Raw genomic sequence first — 16,152 nt, 5'->3', positions numbered from 1 at the left:
GGGGGGGTACGGACTTTTGACTAGCACTGTATAACAATTGCAACAGAAGTTTTTACTGCATTGGAAAGTTTTTAAACCACTATGGTATACAACACCGGGAATTTTCCCACTTTAAGCCTAAAAAAGTAAAAAGTATGTCTCTAATTTGATTTCTTTATTACTCATTAACAATTTATTTTAGAGCTCCTTAGGTTCAGGAATCTTCTACGGAATCAACTGCTTCAAGATAGAAACAAATTCTTTCGTTATTTGCAGACAAAATAAGAGACAGGATCAAGCTATGGTCCATGAGCTTTTGTCTAGAGTCTAGAGCAATATGTGGTACACCTCTATCCCTAGTAGAGAAAGTCATATTTTAAAATTTTATTCGTTCCTTATTAAAGGTGACAACACAATGGCTGAAGTAGCTACCGGGCGCGTCTCCTTCTAGCGGATAGGAAACGGTTGAAGACAGAGTCTCTGGCTATGTCAACTCAAACTCCCGTGCATTCTATGTTTTGAAGCACTTTTATAATTTGATTCTAACGTAATCTTTACAGTGGATAATTATTATTTATGTTATATGGAACCAACTTATAGAATCACTCAGAGTTAACTAAGCCAACAAGTCAATTAATTGAATCTCCGAAATCTTGGTGTTCATTAACAAAAATACTTGCTTAATGTAAAAAAAGCACATTTATATTATTCATAGTAATAAGACTCTACCCATATACAAGGAAATACATGACTAGTATAACAAGAATTTTATTACGAATTTGTCATTTTCTTTTACTTATTGACTGGCTTTTTTATTTGATCATATTAATTAATATTCACCAAGCCTGATAAACGTACAAAAAAAAAATAAATAAAAAAAAATTACCATTAAATTAAATATTTGGTATTATATTTTGACAATTCGTTGTTATCAATAATCTAACAGTAATATCGATCGTGGCTTACTAAACGGAAGTAGGTGGAAAACTGGTAGAACTGTTGGAATGCGCCAGACTAAGCATGGAGCCTGACAAACTAGCATCGTCAACGTCGTAACTGTCGCGCGACATATCATTTATTTGTAGCGACATCTCTGCTATCATTAATGCACTAAAAAGAAATGAATGTTAAAAAAAATATATAATTAAAACATTTTATTGAGAAATTTTAATCTTTCATGACTACTACTATGAACACATGCCTCATTGATACCATAAAGGCAGAAACGCATTAGAGAGTCGCACACGCGACTCGTCGCGAACAAGACAGTAGACGACTTGAGAGTCTCATTACAGATTAAATAAAATCCTCGTCGCGTCAAATAACTCGTTTCAATCAAACGAATACTAACCTGTAAACGAGTGTTGTGAATATCTGCATATGACGCCTGAAGCCGTCATGCGCACCTGACAATGGTAACGGTATGACGTCTTTAGGCGTCATCAGCAGTCAAAGGGTTAAACTATTAACCCAAACAGTCAAACATTGATTTAAAACACGACAAAGCAACTTTTTAGTGAAAATCAATCGACCATTTATGTACAATTTATATTCAGAAACGTAAAAAAAATGAACATTCGATAGTATCTTGTTTTGTCACTTACCTAAATCCCAGTTTTACAGAGTCCTCATCGAACTCCTCCAATTCTTTTTCTTGTTTTTCATGAAGAATTCTTATTCTTTCCCCCCTTTCATCAACGAACCTTTGATTTTCGGCAGTCATCTAAAAAAGTTAAATTTATATTTAGTCTGTCCATTTTCTTAATATACCACTATATGGGATGTATTCTGTAACACTTCCGTTAAATTCTGCAGGACTCTAAAATTTTAGCGCCTGCTAAAAATTATTTTGGTATTCTGTAAATTATGCATCCGTTAAAATCATAACCTAAACCGTTAAAACTCCCGCAAAATCAAAATATTTTAGAGGATGTCAAAACGTGCTCGCTAAATTTTTAGCAGACCGTTAAATGTGGTTTGAATATTTTTGTTTGGTTATGTTTATATGAATAATGAATAGTAGTTTGTTATTTATGTATTATAGATATTATAATGGAGATAAACATTTAAAAATGGCAAATGCCTTTTTATAATGTATTTGGTGAAGAAGTAATAAATAATAATAAGGTAAGTCTAAGAGGTAAGACTAAGGTAAGTCTCAGATTACTTTACAATCGATATACTACACCATAACAAAATTCAAATTTTTGTTTCTTTTTGTAGAGCTGAATTCAGATTACAACAAAAACAAAAAGTAATTGACCTGGAAGTAATTACAATTATCATTTCATAAGAAGTAGAAATGTGATTGAAAAATTAGGTGGAGTGTTGAAATCAAGATGTTTGTTAAAGCAATTAAATTATAATCATATTAATGCAAGGAAAAATTATATAATTATTGTGGTACATTACAAAACATATCAAATATTTATAAAGATAAAGTATTCTTTTCGGAAGGTTTAGAACCAGATGAGACAGATGACCTTAATGCAATTGAAAACAGACCATTTGACCAAAATTTGTGTATAAGAGAATACGAGATGCAATTATTCAGCAATATTTTAATAACTATAAATAAAAATGTTTTACTAAAAAATAATTAAATAAATTAACTACATTTTCTAGCAAACTGTCAATTTCTTCTTCTTTCTTGAGATTTTTGGCCAATTTCTAGGTTAAAAGTAGTTCAAATACGGTCAACGTGCGAGGTTGCCGTATTTATTCCAAAACCTTTTAGAGGATTCCTCTTTAAAATATTGAAATTATTTTAGCGGTCCTCTATAATATGTGTTTATAGAATGTCAATATAACCTAAAAGTTTTAGAGGACAGTTAAAACTTAAATTTTAGAGGTCTCTTAAATATAACGGAAATGTTACAGAATACACCCTGTTACAGAAAGGATTCTAAAATTCTTACCTTTTGTTCGAGAAGAGACTTCCTCACCGCCACTCTTTCCTGTAGCTCATTTTTTTCCCTATCTCTCTGTGCTTGCGCTTGCATTTTATTTTTACTCTGGTATGCTATCAAAATCTCCAGTTCATATCTTAACCTCTCCTTCATCTGTTGACATTGAAGCTACAAACAAACAAAATTTTCACTAAGCAATATAATAACCAAATACCAATTGGCAAGTTTTTGAAAACTAAACGATTTGAAAAGTGAAAATAGTTTTCAAAAGTTTTTAAAACAAAACTAATCGAGAAAAAAATTAACCTGAAAATGTTTACAAATTGGCGCCGAGTGGGAACATCACTTTGACTTACTTGACCTCGATCTTGTAGGCATTAGTCGTATTTTGAGTAAATTGAGGTGTTGTACCCTATCATTGATATTAACTTCTGATCTTTATGTACTTATGTATTTAACGTGTCATATTTTCGGCCTATATCATGTCACGTCGGTTTCATTTCTCATTTGCGAGTTACAAAGCTTAGGGGCTAGACCGGTGAGCAGAACTGGGCAATACCCAGGTACAAGTACCCGAATTTTGTACTCTGAGTACATTTTGGGTACTCAGTACCCGGTACCCGAGTACATTTTCAATAAAGTACTCGGTACTCGTACCCGTAGCATATGGGTAAAATACCCGGTACCCGCGTTTATTATACGAGTACATTTTCCGAGTACTTTTTGCAAGTCTAAACTTGTCGCTGCATGTGGGAGAGCAAATTAATAGCAACAAGCAAATACGCCGTTTTCAGTATCAGTCCATTCGTCAAAAGTTATCCAGCTGTAACAAGATGAAACTCCTATTAATTATAACTCGGTTTCGCAAATTTTAAGTGAAAAAGAAAAGCTACCGTCTCTTTTTCAATAGCTTGATTTAAAAAACATTAACGAAACCGAGTTGTTGTACTTAGAGGAGTACTGTAAGGTCTTGAAACCTCTCGCTACAACCTTCGATGTTCAGCAAGGAGAATATTGTGTTTATTATGGGTACTTCCAAGTCTGCTATCTTTGAGGAATAAATGGGAGAAGTTAAAGCTTCAAACGCTGAGTTCTGGCAGTGAATTTTTCCTAAGAAATATATGCAGAGCTTGGAGAAAAGATTCTCTGAAATACTTAATTTTTCATCGGAAGAGGCCATTATATCCGCAATTGTCGATCCTAAGTATAAATTGCGTTGGTATAATGTCTTAAAAAATGCAGAATTTTCTATGGACTCTTTGAAAAAGATAGTGATGAATGCTGCTGAAAAACTAACTTATTTTGATTATTGCGGAGAACTAGATATGGGAGATTCAAGTTATACCACCCCAGATGGCTTGTTCGATTTCAATGAACCAGAGTATTCACCTAATCAAGACACAAGAAACCAATCTCATCATGCAGTCTCGATCGTCTGAAAATGAAACGATCAAAACATCCAAAATACAACTAGAACTTGTTAAATTTATAGAAGGTAAAAAAGTTTCCCATAATTAAAAAGGTTTTTCGAAGATATAATTAGAGCCAGGATAATATGCAAAGTGGATGTGTATAAACATGGGATTAAGGAAATATTGCGACATGTTTTGATGTATTAGAAAATATCGCATAAATAAAATAGTTTCCTATATATATTCAGATAATACTTTCTTGAAATTATTCAGAGCAGGTATATACTTGGGGTATCTACTAAATAACTTTATTCCAAGTATGTATCTACCACGTATCTACTAAATGGCTTTATTACAACTGTTTATCAGTAGAATAGGGTCAACAGGTAGCTAGGTATGGTAAATTCGTTTTTAAATCCTCTTTACGGCAAAACGTCCTTTAAACCCAAAAAAATATTAGTGAGAATTCTGTTCAGAATGAACGGTACCCCGTCAAAAAAGCTCCGACAAAATAGCCCCGACATAATATCCCGCACACAAAATAGCTCCGACAAAATAGCCCGCAGACAAAATAGCCGCGGAATAATAGCCCGCCGGCAAAATAGCCCCGAAAAAAAGTACACCTCAGAATTCATCATGAAATAATTCCTTAAAAATTTTTTTTTCGGAAATGGTAATTATCCTCTATTATTCAGATGTTTATCTTAACCACATTAAAGAAAAATTGTCTTTTCAGAGAACTTAAGTCCTGTCTTTCCTGCCTCTTGGAAGTTTGAACATTTAAGTTAAGCGAAAATCAATGTTAATTTATGATATAAACATTTTTTTCTGTTTTCGGGTAACAGTAAAATGAATTTTAAATTAAATAAATTAAATACATTCTTCCTTTTTGTCAAATAATTTAAATTAAAAAAAAGTTTTTGGACACCTTGTATAAATAATTATGTAATTGTTTATAAGAGGCTGTTTTAGCCGGGGCTATTTTAGCCGGGGCTGTTTTGACCGGGGCTATTTTGTGTGCGATCTATTTTGTCGGGGCTATTTTGTTTGCGGGCTATTTTGTCGAGGCTATTTTGTGTTGGGGCTATTTTGACGGGGCTTTTTTGACGGGGCTGTTTTGACCGGGCTATTTTGACGGGTCACAGAATGAACTGTTCTATATAAAATCGAATTTTGACATAATATGTAATTATTACAAAACTAGAGAGTCAAAGATAGAAGGAGAACCTCAGAGATAGCATTTGAAAATAATAATATCAAAGATATCAAAGAGAGAATAATAAATAATAAATCTTTCAGGGACAATAATTGGAAAAACAATTAAAGATAAATTTAGTTACGTTTTAAGCAGAAATAAAGGCTTTTGTTTATTGCGATCAATAAATAACATAATCAATGGAAGTTTTGACGACGTTGTTAATATGAATCCCTCGCTAATTGTCAAACTTTAGATTTGCGCCCATTGCATCTTGTGATGTTGAAAGATCGTTTTCCTCATATAAACACTTATTAACTGACAGAAGGCATATCATTAGTCTGGAAAATATTGAATATTTTATGATTATATATTGTAACAGCAGGAACGAGGACATTTTCTTGTGAATTTTCATTTATATTTTATTATTAAATGTAGTCATAAATAAAAACTCTCTAAGTTATACAATAATTTTATTTCTCGCCAAATCTTAAGCCTTGGAAATTGCAAAATATTTTTTCTAAAGTGCACATATAAATGCATATTGCATAATATAATAAAAGCATATTTGGTTACTTTTTAAGTGCATATTGCATGCATATTTTAACCATTTTTCAGTGCATATAATCCAGGCTCTATATATAATACATGCTTGCCTTCGTCTGCGCCCACAGAACGCCTATTCTCTTATGCTACAATAATTAGTAGCCCTCGAAGAAATGCTCTAACCAAGGGCGCCCATATAAAAATTTTTAGGGGGGGGCCAAACGTGAAGATGTTGCACATTACATTTTGTATATTTCGGATGACAATATATACAGTAGACGCTCTCTATAACGAACACGGATATAACGAGGTTTCGCTTATAACGAGGTACATTAGGTGTCCCATGAAATTCCTATTGAACTATAACGCTCTATAACGAGGCATATTTGGTTATAACGAGGAAAATTTAAATCGAAGAATACTTGTTTTTACCTGTTTTTAGCGTTGTAATGGTCATAAATAAATAAATGCCCCAACTACCTGTACATAGAAATGCCCAACATCTGTCTTATTATCGAGGCCAGTGCCGTAATAAACTCGGCCACCTGTAATAAACATCTGCCTGTTTATCGACCGATATTGAATACTACAGGAAATTTACAATTTATGGCGTCGAAGTCTCATATTGTTCACTGTTCAGGTTGACCATCGACATCTAATGAACTACGTAAGAGGCATCAAAACATTTCAATATTATTATTGTTTGATATAACGAGATCCGCTTATAACGAGATAATTAATCCACCATTTCAGTTCTCGTTATAGAGGGAGTCTACTGTAGTTTAAACCACCTAAAAAACCTAATTTGAACCCTTTTGTGAGAAATTATTCATACATTTAAACACTAGACCAAGTTTTTAAATGGAAATGTCATGGGTACCTCAAAAGTTGCACCTCTCTTTAAAACCCGTTTGAAAAGAATACAATGCTTCCAAAGCCTTCCCTTCAACTTTGGCGAGCAGACTAACCATGGGTATGTGTCGAACCAAGTTTTTACTTTAAAATCTTAAAAAGGAGCCCCCTTTATTTTTGCAGATTTAGAATCCTTATGAAAAATAAGGCACACATATTCCAAACATTTTTAGAATCGTTGATAGATGGCGCAAATAAATCGCATTTTCCGAATATAGCGCCATCCGTCAACAATTCTAAAAAAGTTCCAATAAATGTTACTTATTTTTTTAGGAGGAAACTCAATCTGCAAGAAAAAACGGGGGTTCCTATTTAAGATTTTAAAGTTAACTCTCACTCCACCTCCAGAGTGTGGAATGAAAAATCCTGTTTGGTGTCATTCTATAGACTTTGAAAAATATTAAACACGTGTTTTTTAGTTTTTATTTGGAAGTATATTTCTCGAGATATTAGACCGTTTCTATAATTTTGCTATGGTATCACGATATACCGTTTTTTCCGATTATAGCGCTATGTATCCACAATTCGCAAAATGGCTCGAATAAAATTTGCTTATTTTTACAAGGAAAATCCAAATCTGCAACAAAAATTAGGGGTTCCATTTAAGATTTTAAAGTTACCCCCCGCTCCACACCCAGGGGTTGAAGTGGTGGACTTGTTTAGTGTCATCGCATAGATTTTTGAAAATTATTGAACACGTATTTTTCAGTTTTTCGATCCGATGTTCATTTCGCGAATTATTCGACCTTTCCGCTACTTTTGGGACACCCTGTAAATAACACTCATTCATCATGAAAGATCACCTGTTTTTCATTTAAATAAAATTGTTCTGTTCATCATAATGCACACTTTAAAAATAATCACTTTAAAATTTGACTATGTTCAATAAATTTAAAAAATTATTTTTCAGTATGAATTTATTTCGAAATATAAAATATAATTACTTTATACCAGTTCTCAAAGATTATCGGTCAGAGATCGGATTTCTTGCTGATATGGTTTTTTTTGCAGTATTATAAATGATTCATTTAATTGATAATTTTGGGTGTCGATTACAGTGTATATATGTCTCCCACGCCTCTAATCTCTTTCAATGTTTTCGTTAATAGCATACCGTGATTGTGGGAAATGTGTATTATGCACATTCTATATAGACCACTGTTGCAGACACAATTGACACAAAGATTTTCTTAAACTATTAATAACTACCCAATATGTGAATTTTTTTTATTAATAAATATGTTGTTTCCAATTTATCTCTCAAAATTATCCAATAATTTTTTGACAAAAATACGTTTATGTAATATAAATTTAATTTTTGTTCTTTCCCGAAAAGCTAGGGGGGGGGGCCACGGCCCCCCCCTGCCCGTGTGTATGGGCGCCTATGGCTCTAACTGATAAAAACTTTGAAAACTCGGTAATCTTAAAAGCCAATAAACTTAATCAGTGAGTGTGGCTATAGTGATTATTAATTGAGGATTAATTTTTAAAATTCTTTTTTTTTTATGTCAGTTGGAATTGTACGTTATTTTATGTTTTCATGACTCATAAATATGTTTAGAGATGCAGAGATAATTACAGTAGACTCCCTCTATAACGAGAACTGAAATGGCGGACTAATTACCTCGGTATAAGCGGATCTCGTTATATCTGGCAACAATAATATTGTGCATACATATGAATAAATATAGTTTTCTAAGATATTAACTTCCTATAGTTAAGCCATTCGGAGCAATATCAAATGCTAAAAATAATCTTTCCTCAACAATAAGGCTTCGGCCATCATAAATTGTAACTTTCCTATAATATTCAATATCTGTCGAGAAATAAACAGATTAGGAAGCAGTTTAGGAGGTGGATTTTATTACAGCACTGGTCTCGATAACCACACAGATGTTGGGGATTTCTGTATACAGGCAGTTTATTTACAGCAATTACTGCGCTAGAAACAGGTAAAGAAACATATTCTTCGATTTCATTTACCCTCGTTATAACCAAATATGCCTCGTTATAGAAGTGTTACCGTTCAAAAGGAATTTCATAGGACATCTAGCGTACCTCGTTATAAGCGAAAATTCGTAATAACCGTGTTCGTTATAGTGAGAGTCTACTGTATTACCTTCTTACCTTTTTTTGGGTTTTACCTTCGAATGTACTCGAAATAAGTACCCGAGAAATTCGGTAATTGTACTTTCGAGTATTGTACTCTGAGTACTTTTCTGGAGCAATGTACTCGGTACTCTGTACTCGTTCCTTTAATACGAAAAGTACCCAGTACTCTGTACCCGAGTACAATTTATCAGTACCCGGCCCAGCTCTGCCGGTGAGGTCAGTTTTTGTCATATGATGATCCATATTTTGTATTTCCCCACACTCGCAGTTGACCCCGACTTTTTTCACAATTTGTTTAATTTCCACTACATGTTCTGCTTGCATTTCTGCGAATTTTGGGATCTGCAAACTCCGCCCTATTTGTCCTCCATGCCTCATTTAGCATCATATCTACTGGTGTCTGGTCTGGCGTGGGCAGATTTATTCCAAACGGTGTACACATTTTCAGCAGTCGACAAATATAGTACTTATGCCGGTGTTCTTGTACGTTGTGCCACACAACATGCACCCCATTTGTTTCCAGTTAGCTTCTTAAAAATATTACTCTTAGTTGTTACGTTTTTGGAGCTTTAATTTGGTTCTTAGTTCTCCTCTTATTAGCAGTTGGGTGGCCATTTGGTTTGCTGTAACCTTGCATGGTAATGTAGCATGTGTCTTAGGGTCAGCGCTTAGTTTTTGAACAACATTCCATGTCATTTTGCTGCGATGTGTTCATTGTTTCCAGAGTTTCGATCCACTATTTCTTTCTAACTTTCCTAGATATATTCTTTATTATATCCACAAATAGTTCGCAATTTTTTTGTTTTGCATCCTTATTTTTCGAAGTTTGCATGGTATCGTGTGATTTCTGGTAGTTCACAGATATGATGTCCTGTAGACCAACCGGTGTATTTACAATACTTATGAAAGTTTTTCATCACAAATTGTTATTTAACACGTTCGGTGCCCATGACGCAAGAGTAGCGTCACTAGTACTGTGTTACTAAATGAACGATTTAAGTACGTGGTACCAGCAAGTGGCGCTTGTTCAAGGTGGGCACCGAACGTGTTAAACACATGGAATAAAAGATCAACTCTACAAACACATTATAAAAATAACATAAGACGAAAAATATTTCAATTACTTACTTCCTGGCTTTCATCTAACTTAATGCATTGTTTCTGTAACATTTCGGCGATACTCTGTTCATATTGATCGCCTAAGAGGGCCAGTTTTCTTCTTTGTTCCTCCTTCAGTTTCTTAATTACTACCTTTTGATTTTCTTTTGGAGTATTTAAAAGAATTTGAGCTTTTAAAGCTTTATATTGCTTGGTTTGTACCTTGCAAGTCTCTCTGAACTGTTTTCGAACCAACATTTCCTTTTGCTGCAAAAATAATTGTAATGATTTATTATTGTATAAATATCATGAGAATATAATACTGAGCCATCGAAAGAATGCTATAAATCACAACATAATTTAAAATACATATGAGGCGCTCAGGGCTAAAGTAGATCAAGTCCATAAATTCTAGTTCTGAGATAATGAAGGTTAACGTTTATGTAAGACTAGTTGAACACAAAAGTGATTTAAAGACTAATTTTTCTTTATAGCTATAGTATGAACACTAACTTAAATATAGGTCATAATTTAAAAATTAAAAAAATATTGTTCTGAAGCTATTTCCTTGTGGCATTTTTATAATGAACTATTTTAAATGGGAAATAAGCCACAATTTTACCAAAAAATGAATTTATTAACGTTTCGACGCCCAAGTCGGGTGTCGTTGTCAAAATACAAAATAATACTAAATGAACAAAAATGTTGTTGCTTAGTAAAAAATTCTTCTAATAATTTATTTAATCTGACTCATTTATATCGGCGATTCAGGCACGTATTATACATTTTAAAGTAGAAGACTTTAAAATTATATTGCCAATATTGATGAGTTGCGTTCCTGAGACGACTTTACTAAAAGATAGTTCATTCGATTACATGAAATCAATCCCAACTCAAGAATATCCGCCACAAAAATCATAGCATGTGATCTGTCTTTAAAAAGACAACCAAATGCAACGATGGCAGTAAAATTCTCGCGCTAGAGATTCCATAGTAAATCACGAGGGAAAACCAGGAAAATTGGCAATATCATTTTAAAGTCTTCTACTTTAAAATGTATAATACATGCCTGAATTGCCGATATAAATGAGTCAGATTAAATAAATTATTAGAAGAATTTTTTACTAAGCAACAACATTTTTGTTTATTTAGTATTATTTTGTATTTTGACAACGACACCCGACTTGGGTGACTTGGGACTTTGACTATCTCCATAATTATTCAATACATATGGAGAGCATATTATGAGAAGAGCACTTGAAGGATGGGAAAAAGGCATCTCAATAAATGGTCATAAAATAAACAACCTACGTTTCGCAGATGATACAGCCCTTCTTGCAAATAGTCAAGCAGAGCTGATTGATCTTATACGACTGGTTGAAAACGAAAGTCAAATATTTGGTCTGCAATTAAACATATCAAAGACAAAGATCATGATAGTGGATAGACTACATAACAATCATCCACATATAACCACAATTGATCGGTTTGAGGTTGTGAGCTCATACTTATATCTGGGATCATTAATCACAAACACAGGGTCACTACAGGAAGAAATAAAACGTAGATGTGATCTAGCAAAAGTCGCCACAGCAAAAATGACCACAATATGGAAGCACTGTCAAATTTCAAGAGCGTTAAAGATGAGGTTGATCAACTGCTTAATATTCCCAATACTGACTTACGGATGTGAATCTTGGACCCTGAGAAATTCGGGAAGAAGAAAGATAGACGCCACTGAAATGTTCTGTTGGAGACGAATGCTACGAATTCCTTGGACTGACCATAGAACAAATAATTCGATTTTAAGAGAGCTAAAAGTTAGCCAACGGCTCTCCAGTAAAGTCCATCTCCAACAATTAAAATACTTTGGACATGTTATGAGAGCCAACACAGAAAACATGGAAAGACTCATTATACAAGGAAAGGTGGAAGGCCGAAGATCACGAGGAAGATCCCCAACAAGATGGATCGATCAAATTACAGGAATATGTAAAAGACCTATGCATGAGTTAAAAGAAATGACCAGAGACAAAGATCTTTGGAGACGGACAATACACGACATCACGTCGACCACTACACTCCCTCCGGGGGGTCAGGATTGAAGAGAGAGAACCGGTTCACAAGTTAATATAAAAAAGTTTTAAAATTGCACTTTAAATGCTGTTATCAAAAATGGCTTCGTCATAACCTGGTTCTTCATTGTCCCTACCCTGGGATGTTTGTGACATGGTAAAACTTTCTGTTCGAAGGTTTTTAAAGTGGGTGTGGGTATTTAGGGATAGAAATGGTAAAAGACTAAGCATGCCCTTTTTCTTTGCTTCAGTAACCACTCTCTCAGTTGTGTATAGCGGGTCTTGCTTTTCAATAAATTGAGAAATTTTTGTAGACATGTTTACTTTCAAGAAGTCGAAATATTTGTTTAAAGTATTTTTAAACTGCAGTATCCAGGGTTTCTCCCGTTCATATCTCATCCATCTCATCTCTATCCACTTTATAGGATCACCATCAAGTTTTTTTTTCTGTTGACTAATACGTTTTCAAGTTTTTTGGTAGATGTCTAGTGTTGTTACTTTGATGACCACGAAAGGGTTCTTAATCTTTGCAGTCTTGGCTACATGAATCCACTCTTGAGGTGTAAATATCTGAATACACTTTCGAGATGTTGATTCTATCACTCTTGGTTATTAGGTAAAAACCTAGTGACCAGAAACCAAAAATTTATGATCGATTGTTTCAATGCTTAAATGAGGATCAAGGACCAAGTTCATTAAGGTAATACAGTAGCGATCAACAGGTAGCAAAAACGCGTTCCAAGATTGCGGCTGTAATTTTGAATATTTTTTCGAGATATTTGGCACACGTATTCGTAATATAATAAAGAATGGCGGTACAGAGCTTAATTTGAAAAATATATTAATATGTGGAAATTACTCTGTAATTAAATACAATATTAAAAAAACGAGCCTGTACCGCCATTAAGAAGAACAAAAAAAATACACTTTCTTCAAATAAACTTTTTTATCCGATGCCTAGATTTTGTGTCATTTTGGAACTACTAAAATTTTCTATTTCATTAGTAGTTCCAAAATGACACAAAATCTAGGCATCGGATAAAAAAGTTTATTTGAAGAAAGTTTATTTTTTGTTCTTCTTAATGGCGATACAGGCTCGTTTTTTCAATATTGTATTTAATTACAGAGTAATTTCCACATATTAATATATTTTGTCAAATTGGGCTCTGTACCGCCATTCTTTATTATATTACGAATACGTGTGCCAAATATCTCGAAAAAATATTCAAAATTACAGCCGCAATCTTGCAACGCGTTTTGGCTACCTGTTGATCGCTATTGTTTCCTCTTAAGGTCAACTTTAAAATTTCTGTTTTGATCAGTGCAAGAGTCAGAGTAGAGAATAACATGTTTGTGGTTTTTAGCCTCTTGTCTAATGTGTTTAGCCAGCATGGATGCTAATTTTTGAGATCCCCTCCCTCCTTCTGTTTCGTCCCAGAAATGCATGTACCCATTATTATTATTAAAATAATGGATTTCAAAATTGTAAACGTACATATTGCTTTTATAGTATGCTAGGGAAGTAGTCAATTTGGGATATGGGAGGCCTCTTGTAGATCAAATGTTGCAACATAGCATGTGCCTGATGCAGCAGATTTGTCATTTTTAAGAGATTCCCTAGCTTGCAGAGCTTTAGCCAATTGCAATTTCTTTTCCAATTCAAATTTAACACGTCGTTCTGGGTCATTGGGATCCATTGTTTTCAAATTATAACAACTGCAAATACAAAAACAAAAACCACATGTTTTCATGTGTTGTCAACAAAACCGTCCGTTTTGGACTTGATTCACTTTAGCACAGAAATTTTTTAAACCTTTTTCAGAACCTATTAGACTACTGCCATTTGTTAGGAAATAGCAGTATCAGGGACTTGGTTCACTGTGATCCCGAAAAGATACAATATTATATTAACAAATACTAATACGCACCAAGCGGACTTTTCGTAAATTTTGGACTTGATCCACTTTGGCTCTGAACGCCTCAATACATATATGTACATCAAAGAAAAAAAGTTCTTTTTGTCTTTAGTTTGGCCGCTAAAAACGATTAAAATCGAGAGAAAATTCAAATTATACTAGCCAGTCCAAAACGTGCCCTCATTGGTAGTGATGTCAAGTTAAAAATGTTAAAAAAACGAGCCTGTACCGCCATTAAGAAGAACAAAAAAAATACACTTTCTTCAAATAAACTTTTTTATCCGATGCCTAGATTTTGTGTCATTTTGGAACTACTAAAATTTTCTATTTCATTAGTAGTTCCAAAATGACACAAAATCTAGGCATCGGATAAAAAAGTTTATTTGAAGAAAGTTTATTTTTTGTTCTTCTTAATGGCGATACAGGCTCGTTTTTTCAATATTGTATTTAATTACAGAGTAATTTCCACATATTAATATATTTTGTCAAATTGGGCTCTGTACCGCCATTCTTTATTATATTACGAATACGTGTGCCAAATATCTCGAAAAAATATTCAAAATTACAGCCGCAATCTTGCAACGCGTTTTGGCTACCTGTTGATCGCTATTGTTTCCTCTTAAGGTCAACTTTAAAATTTCTGTTTTGATCAGTGCAAGAGTCAGAGTAGAGAATAACATGTTTGTGGTTTTTAGCCTCTTGTCTAATGTGTTTAGCCAGCATGGATGCTAATTTTTGAGATCCCCTCCCTCCTTCTGTTTCGTCCCAGAAATGCATGTACCCATTATTATTATTAAAATAATGGATTTCAAAATTGTAAACGTACATATTGCTTTTATAGTATGCTAGGGAAGTAGTCAATTTGGGATATGGGAGGCCTCTTGTAGATCAAATGTTGCAACATAGCATGTGCCTGATGCAGCAGATTTGTCATTTTTAAGAGATTCCCTAGCTTGCAGAGCTTTAGCCAATTGCAATTTCTTTTCCAATTCAAATTTAACACGTCGTTCTGGGTCATTGGGATCCATTGTTTTCAAATTATAACAACTGCAAATACAAAAACCACATGTTTTCATGTGTTGTCAACAAAACCGTCCGTTTTGGACTTGATTCACTTTAGCACAGAAATTTTTTAAACCTTTTTCAGAACCTATTAGACTACTGCCATTTGTTAGGAAATAGCAGTATCAGGGACTTGGTTCACTGTGATCCCGAAAAGATACAATATTATATTAACAAATACTAATACGCACCAAGCGGACTTTTCGTAAATTTTGGACTTGATCCACTTTGGCTCTGAACGCCTCAATACATATATGTACATCAAAGAAAAAAAGTTCTTTTTGTCTTTAGTTTGGCCGCTAAAAACGATTAAAATCGAGAGAAAATTCAAATTATACTAGCCAGTCCAAAACGTGCCCTCATTGGTAGTGATGTCAAGTTAAAAATGTTCAAGTTCCGCGCCATTAATTCATTACGTTTGATATTCGTTTACTTGTTGTAGTCTCTGTATGATGTATCTCAGTTTTATAAACCTTTAGATAATGTCTGTAACTACATATTTTATAATATTTGAGTGTTTTGGTAATTGAGTGACAATTTTTTTAAAATGACCGAGGAGGGTTTCTCCAAAGGGCAGTATGATAACTTACCCATTATGAACATAAATATTATTATGACTAGTTTATTTTAATTTTATAGTAAAAACAGTTCCAGAAAAATATTGTATAGGTAAATATCATTCAATATGTAATGTACATCTACCAAAATATACCAAAAGTTATATTTTCGTTTTGTTCAAAATAGATTTCTTGATTTATTAAAAAAACTATTAAGCAGACAAGAGACATTAAATACTTACTTTAAATTATTTTCACATACATAAAGACCTTGAAAATGAACTAAAATGTCTTTAATGTAATTTCAACATGCATGTAACCACTTTATTAAACGCCGGTTCTTATCGACTGGTAACCTAATAAATATTTTATTGAGGGT

At 33.5% G+C, this 16,152-nt stretch overlaps 1 protein-coding gene across 2 annotated transcripts in view; it reads right to left on the bottom strand.

Annotated features, from left to right (window-relative positions):
• Positions 1 to 16,152, bottom strand: part of LOC114332943 (serine/threonine-protein kinase Tao) — a 166,514-nt gene that overhangs the window by 26,829 nt on the left and 123,533 nt on the right. The window contains exons 13-16 of one of the 2 annotated variants that reach the window (XM_028282746.2): positions 10,194 to 10,430; positions 2,898 to 3,056; positions 1,584 to 1,702; positions 946 to 1,089 (exon numbers count right to left, since the gene is read on the bottom strand). In XM_028282746.2, coding sequence (XP_028138547.1) covers positions 946 to 1,089; positions 1,584 to 1,702; positions 2,898 to 3,056; positions 10,194 to 10,430 — 659 coding nt within the window. Of the gene's footprint in view, positions 1 to 867; positions 1,090 to 1,583; positions 1,703 to 2,897; positions 3,057 to 10,193; positions 10,431 to 16,152 lie in introns of those variants that run through there. The other variant, XM_028282745.2, reaches the window with a different exon arrangement.

The sequence above is a fragment of the Diabrotica virgifera genome, chromosome 4 (assembly GCF_917563875.1).
Source record: "Diabrotica virgifera virgifera chromosome 4, PGI_DIABVI_V3a".
Classification (NCBI taxonomy): domain Eukaryota; kingdom Metazoa; phylum Arthropoda; class Insecta; order Coleoptera; family Chrysomelidae; genus Diabrotica; species Diabrotica virgifera.
Note: the sequence above shows the minus strand (reverse complement) of the source record. Positions and strands in the feature narration are given on the sequence as shown.